Source organism: Barbus barbus (genome assembly GCF_936440315.1).
Source record: "Barbus barbus genome assembly, chromosome: 6".
Lineage (NCBI taxonomy): Eukaryota > Metazoa > Chordata > Actinopteri > Cypriniformes > Cyprinidae > Barbus > Barbus barbus.
Genome location: NC_136734.1, coordinates 19,883,306 through 19,890,256, shown reverse-complemented (window position 1 = coordinate 19,890,256; position 6,951 = coordinate 19,883,306). Strand labels below are relative to the sequence as shown.

At 34.6% G+C, this 6,951-nt stretch overlaps 1 protein-coding gene across 6 annotated transcripts; it reads right to left on the bottom strand.

Moving 5' to 3' along the window:
* Positions 1 to 51: 51 nt before the first annotated feature.
* Positions 52 to 6,692, bottom strand: card9 (caspase recruitment domain family, member 9). 6 transcript variants are annotated; one of them, XM_079418610.1, is made up of 12 exons: positions 6,374 to 6,692; positions 6,036 to 6,173; positions 3,352 to 3,677; positions 2,706 to 2,885; positions 2,479 to 2,622; positions 2,199 to 2,324; positions 1,554 to 1,742; positions 1,340 to 1,375; positions 1,131 to 1,179; positions 1,001 to 1,044; positions 845 to 924; positions 52 to 698 (listed from the first exon to the last, which is right to left on the bottom strand). In XM_079418610.1, exons 1-12 carry the CDS (start codon positions 6,573 to 6,575, stop codon positions 605 to 607), a joined length of 1,608 nt encoding a protein of 535 aa, XP_079274736.1. In that variant the 5' UTR covers positions 6,576 to 6,692; the 3' UTR covers positions 52 to 604. The 6 variants fall into 6 exon arrangements, with proteins under 6 accessions (XP_079274736.1, XP_079274732.1, XP_079274734.1 ...); XM_079418606.1 differs by having other exon boundaries at positions 52 to 725; positions 1,131 to 1,212; positions 6,374 to 6,656; XM_079418608.1 differs by having other exon boundaries at positions 1,131 to 1,212; positions 6,374 to 6,656.
* Positions 6,693 to 6,951: the final 259 nt, after the last annotated feature.

Sequence of the window (6,951 nt, the reverse complement as noted above, 5' to 3'; positions counted from 1 at the left end):
CGGTCCAATCAAATTTCTCATTCAAACGTAGTAAAAAAAAAAAAGTACATATTTGGTCAAACATTTTTTTTATTTCATTTTGCCGTTGATAACAAAACAGTTAGATATATATAATACTGTATTTTTATTTTATACATCATTATAATTTCACAAAAAGTTAATAGAAAAATAATTAGAATATCCCATTCACATCAGTTCTTATAGTATAATTCATGCCCTTATATGAGAAACTAGAGATAATAGTCAGACTTTTAAGTTCAGTGGATATTTTTAGGGTAAGTTTTAAACATCAGTTTCTGCACATACCTTAAAGTCTTGGGTACAAAAGAACAAAATTCAAGAGAATCAAGAGAACAAAATTGACAAAAAAAATGATTTTATATGTATTATATTATATATTAATAGATAACAGAAAAGTGTCAGATCAGATTTATGACAAGTGATTGACTGGACATACTTTCACGGTGAACACTATGATATTGATATGATGTTAATCAGGTTTTATGGGTCACTGGGTGCAGAACAATGTTGGATTGTTATTAAATTGCATTTTAATATGCCTTCAAAGAAGGACACATTTCGTCTCCTCATCCAAAGCTGTACGTCACATCCCGTCTGTATCACTCCCAGTAGTGTTGTCCAGTATGCACTGCACACTCTCTTTGTCTGTGAATGTTTTGGTTCTTAAAGCACGTTTCCTGTCCAAGACCACATTAGGAGTATTGCTTAGAAACAAATCATTCCATTTAATTAAAATCTGAAATATAGCAGTAGCTCTGCTTCAGTGGTTAATTCCAATGGTTAAATTGTTGTTATGAAAGAATAATAATAAAAAAAACCCAACCTCCTATAAGGAAAGTTGCATTTTCCTTTAAGTCTGCAGTTAGCTGATATGCCCTCCTCAGAGAACATCCTCTCGGAATACTGCAAACATGAAATATGCATAAAAAATAAAGCCACTATCAGTGTATGAATAAGAATCCACAACAAAGATACCTACATTGTACTCTCCAGATGTCTGGCTCTGTGACTCTTCACTCATGTCTGTGTGAGGAAACAGGAACAATGTTTAAAAAACAAGAATAATATTTTTTACATGAGATCTGATGGAGAAAATCAGAGAATGTTACCCTTTTCACACCTTTCCCTGGACTCCTCCTCACTAGTCTGACTTTTCATCTGTGGACAAAATGCAAGCAACCCTGTTGATGACTAAAAAGAATACAAACCAAATGCTGTGGAGAACAATGCCACTTTAAGATGAGAAAGACAACAGAAATATCTTATTTCAGAAGAGTGTTTGCATTTAAATGTTTAATAGAGAGTTATATAAAATTACCTCAAATGAACTCAGCAAGGAGCTTTCTTCTGAGTTCTGAGGGAATAAAATGCATCATACTATTCATTATAGACCATTACCCAATGATAATGCATTTTGGGCCTAAAGATAATGTGAGTGACACAACAGGAAGCACTTGAACTAAATAATGACTCATCTATTCCATTCACATGTCACGCTCAATCTGTGTAGTATAAATTTCAAGTGTACATACTGCTTGAATTGGGTTTTTCTGTTTGCGAAGCTTTGACTGAAGAACAAGAGCCTCTCCTTGAGTTCGAAACAACTGGACTTGAAGTTCATCATAACGCTCTCCCATCTCTCGTATCTGTTTGCGGTACTGGTCTTTGTCTTGGAGATTTTTGGAGTTCTCCAAATGGTACTCCTCTCTTGTACAAATAGCCTATTAAAAGGGCAGTGCCATACAACTGTTGTGCTTAATGGGATACATACAACAGATGCATTGAATAAATCTGAATAAAGATTGGCATTTCTTCATCTGATGCAGATGTGACCAAACTTTTTTATGAAGGTCCAAAAATCAAATTAGTTTGACGGCCGTGGGCCAAATTACATCCAAGTATATTATATTCAAATTTAAACTTCTTAATCAAATGTATATTTTCTACTTTTCAGTGCAAAAATAAAATATGTTAAAAGCAAAAAGATTAGTTAAAAATGAAGATATGCTTTAATGACATGTTTTTGTGATATGGATTGTGGTCCAAATCAAAAGTTGTCACAGGGCAACTTTGGTCCACAGGCCCTTGTTTGTGCATCTCTACCACATTATTTGTGCATATGATCTACCACATTATGTTGCTTTATGCTTTGTCATGCAAAGAGGAAAGTGAGATACCTTGTCTCTTTCTTTGATGACTTCTTCTAGCTGCTTCAGAATGTCTTCCATTCGGTCGCGGTACATTTTTGAGTCCTTTTTTAGCATTATACACTTCAGTTCTAACTCATCCTTCTCCTCTCGATACTTAAATTTAAAAACAGAATTATATAATATATATATATATATACATATATATACACACACACATTTATATAAAAAACTCGTAATATGATATGCATAACAAAAATAAAGTAACATTTACTTTGAATCCAGTCTGCACATATTAAACATAAGCTACCTTATCACGCAGCTCTTCTGCGTCATGTAGGTCTCTCCTTAGATTGTAGAGATCATTCACCAGCTCCTGGTATTGTGCCTGACTTTCTTGCTTGAATTCCTCTAATGACTGTGAATCAAGTTTTTCATGCTGCAGAGTTTGGACCTGTGTCAGTGTGTGAATTGTGTGTATTAGGCATTCTTGTTTATATTTTGATTAGTGTAGTCTAATAAATGAGACTGATTTACCTTGGAAGCACTTTCAAGCTCCTGTATGTGAGCTGTAAGGAGGTCATTTTCTCTCTGCATCTGCCAGATCAGCTCAGGACTTGGCCTCTGCTCCATGGCATTCTTCAAGGTTATTGTTTTTTTCCGTTGGATCTTTGAGTCACTTTCTGCATTCATTAAGCTGTGTTTCAATTTCTCAATCTTACAGAAAGGATCAAAAAGGGAGAAAAGGAAAACATGCAAAGAGAAAAGATCAACTTTAAAGAGAAATACAAAGAGAAAAGATAATCGAATAACATTTGAAAAAAATAAAAAATAATTAAATAATATATACATATATATATATATATATATTATACATTTTATATATATAATTTTATTTTTTGTTAATACTTTTTTTATTGTTTTATTAATACTTTAGAAAACTAATAGTCTACTTTCTCCAACTTTGTCCTTCCAAACCCTTAAAGTCCATCGTTCATCTTCGGAACACGAAGATATTTTTGACTAAATCCTATTGGGACCTTGCTGAGGAAACCAGAGTGATGAAATTTACAGTTAAAATTACAGTTTCAACCGCAAATGCATTTCATTTCTTATTTATTTTGTGGTGAACTATGACCCAGACATGTTTTTGAAAGGTTTTCCTGCTGGCCTGACTGATCACCTCGAGCTGGAGGTCTCTGTTACACATGAGCGCGCAGTTCTTGTCCTCGCTCAGTCGGGTCAGGTCGTGCATCAGTCGGTAATTCTCGTCTCTGAGTTTACGCGCCTCCTCGCACATGCGCTCGCGCTCCTCTCGGATACGCTGCACGCGGTCCTGCTGTTTGTGCAGCTCGCTCTCACACAGCTGCAGCTGGCGGATGGTGTCTAGCTGCTCCGCCGCCTGCGCAGATACTTCGAGTCGCTTCCTCCGTTCATCCTGTGCGAGCTTCTGTAGGCGAGAGACCTCGCTCATGAGGAACTGAGTGAGGCCACATTCACCGGCCGTGTCTGGGTGAACAGACAGAGAGAGTTCTATAAAACAGAGGTTTATACAGAAACCGTGACAGAAATTATAGTCAAGAGGCACAACATTTGTAGCTGTGCTTGCACCTTCAGTAGGCTATATAAAAAAAATACTTAAAAAAATTAAATCTTACACAATTTAATTACTTTAATCTAGACTATTTTTTTTTTTTGCAATAACAACAAGGGAACAGTCAAAATACAACACGTCAACAGTATAAAAATACATGAGTCTGTAAAACAATACAATCCAATACAAAAAAGATCAACTATATCTAATACATCAAGTATCCTCTTTAGTAGTTGAGATGTCTTAACGGCTTTACGATTGTACTGTACACTGTAAAAAAAAATCTGTAAAATGTACGGTAAAAAACTGGCAGCTGTGGTTGCTGGAATTCTACCGTACAAAATACGGTAACAATATTTTAGGTTTTACAGTTTAAACTTAAATTTACAGTTAAATACCGTAATTTCATTAACTGATATAATGTTAATATACCTACCTATTGAAGTACTGAAATCTGTTTTGTACCTTTGAAAAACACTGATAACCACCAAATGCCCATCGCAGGCAGCTTTTAAATAATAACATATATAGAAGGTGCACATTGTCATTCACACAAGCACTAAACACCATCATGGTGAGACTCATTAAACTGAAATATGCAATAAACATTAATTTAACAACATTAGACGTAACATACAACCCTAATAAACATAACTGATAAGAAAAAAATAAGAAAAAAGTTATTTAAAAGAAAAAGTATCAAATTCAAACTAAATTTGAAATGCAAACACAGGGAATTCTGGGAACGTCAGTTTATGGTTTTTCCCTGTAAATTTTACAGGAACTTACCGTTAACCATTTAACAGGTTTTTACTGTAGCATTTTCACAGTGTTTTACCGTTAAAATCAAGATCCTTTTTTACAGTGTATTGAGGTTAGAGATTCATAAAAAATATTTAAATCAATGGAAAATAGTCTACCATTTTGTACAGCTAACATACATTTTGGTTTGTGTATATGATATTTCCCAAATAAAACAAGAATTTTAATTATGTGTCCTTTTCCACTAGACCAGTAACACAATCCCCCCCCCCCCCCCCCCCCCCCCCAAAAAAAAAGACCATTATATAATTTATATTGACAAACTTGTTGAACAATTCAAAAAGAAGCAAAGAAATTTGGGAACAAAATAATTTAGTAGCTATAATTACAACTGAAAAATAAATAAAAAATAGTTTCCAACTCCTCTTTACAAAAACAGCATAAGGGCGAGAACCCTACTTTGAACTTACTAATACAATCATTACATGGATAAGAATTATTTTGAAATGAGTTTCTTTAACTTTATTAGGAATTACATATTTATTTATGTGACCACAGATTCTGAAGTAAAAGTGAGGGATAATCCTGTTTCCACAATTGCCTCAGGAAGGATACTGTTTTCTTTGGTTAAAATGTTCCTAATTTAAAGATTATTGAATTTTTTATCCCTGATAGAAAGGTCCCCAACTATAAGATCTGGAAGAGAACTTGCAGGCTTAGTAACTTAGTAATACTATTAAACAGTTAGTCTTAAATTTAATTAACAGAGCAGCATTCCAAGTTCCAACAGCACTGGGACTTGCTCTGTTTGTATCACTTTTTCCACACAGTCTGTCAGTCTGGACATTTGTGGTAGGGATTTTTCAGTGTACATTGTTATAGCAGGTGGTGGCATTGCAACAAGTGAGTGTCTTTAACAGTGATTCCTTGAATCATTCATTCAACAGAAGCATTCTTTCTTTTGAGTAAGTACTTTGTATAATAAAAAGCAGGTTCTGTATAAATGTGTGTAGTATGCAGTGTTGGGTAGATGACTACTTTTTGATTACTTTTGACCAAACTTGTTTATCACATAGACTTGAATGTGATTATTATATACCATATTGATAAAAAAAACAAAAACAGAAAGATAATCTATTTCATTCTTTGTTATCAATATCATGAAATGCATTACATTACAGGAGGTTTTTCACAAACTGGGGTTTGTGAGAAAAAATAAACTTATGTGTTCATGAAAGAAACTGATAGAGATGTCAATAGCCTGGGAATCCATACATTGCATGAACAAACATTAATTAACTTGGAATCATGACATTTTATATCCTTTCTAAGGACCCCTTTTAGTACCTCCAGAGACCCCAAATCCTGTGGCAATATTTTACAAAGTCCTTTGGCCTATGATGATAGCAGTTTTCAGATTTTATTTGCATAAAAGATGATAAATGAATAAAGTATTGTTTTGTTTAACATATTAAAATCTATTCTAACCAACTGAAAAATTTACAACTTACCAATAAGTACGGAGAAGACCCTAGCAGGCTCTTTGCCGGTGATTTTGCGGTACACATCTGGGTAGTCTAGCTCCAAACTCTCTAGAAATGCCACATATCCTTTGAGGCCAGTTCTTTGTAATATGTCCAGCAGCACCCCTATAAGCAAATAAAAAAACTTTCCTGAACCATGTAAATATCTAGAGACCACTAAGTGTATACTTAGAAAATAAGATAGAAAGCTTTAGATTATTCAGTATCTAGCTTCTGATAATACAGTAACTATTTTTGTCAACAATATTTGCTGCATATTTAATGTTTGAACACAGTTGCACCTTAGGTGGCCTAAAAACACTTACCAACTTTTCTACGCCTGATAACCAGGCTGGGGTCATTGTAGATCTGTTCTTCGTCCTCACTGCTCAGCACTTTACATTGTCTCAGATAAGGTGTTATCCTTGAGGGCTCAATGGTCTTGATGAGAAGCATTCTGTAGTCTTCCAACCGTGCCCAGCACTCATCATCCTCCTCCACTTCAAAACCCCCTGGGCCATCAAACATGACTGACACTAGCTCTTTTGTTAGCTTGAAAATAGTTGTTTAATTGCAAGTTTTAAGGCTAAATGCGCATTATACATTTAGCTCGCCTGTAAACTCAAAAAGGAAATGAAGTCCACTGAGCACTGTGGTGACATAAGTTCCCCTTTTCCAGCTGTCATTGCAGTTTTTTTTATTTCCTTCTATTTCACAAAGGATTGTTGAGCTGAAACCACTTTCTGTGGTATTTGGTCAGAGAATGAGTACATAACGAGTTCATAATTTTCTGAATAAAATATATAGTCAACCGTTATTAATATATTCAATGTCTCTGTGATCTCAACTTGTCATCCCCTTGTGAGGCTTTCAGCTTCATGTAAAATACTACAGCTTCTATTAA

Bases quoted from the DNA above. Each gene is read 5' to 3' on its own strand.
- card9 (XM_079418606.1), bottom strand. From the start codon at position 6,575: ATGTTTGATGGCCCAGGGGGTTTTGAAGTGGAGGAGGATGATGAGTGC. The intron at 1,376-1,553 runs GTATGTACACTT...TTATTCCCTCAG, and splicing joins AGAAAAACCCAATTCAAGCA to AACTCAGAAGAAAGCTCCTT. The intron at 726-844 runs GTTGGGTTTTTT...TTTGTTTCTAAG, and splicing joins TGCAACTTTCCTTATAGGAG to CAATACTCCTAATGTGGTCT.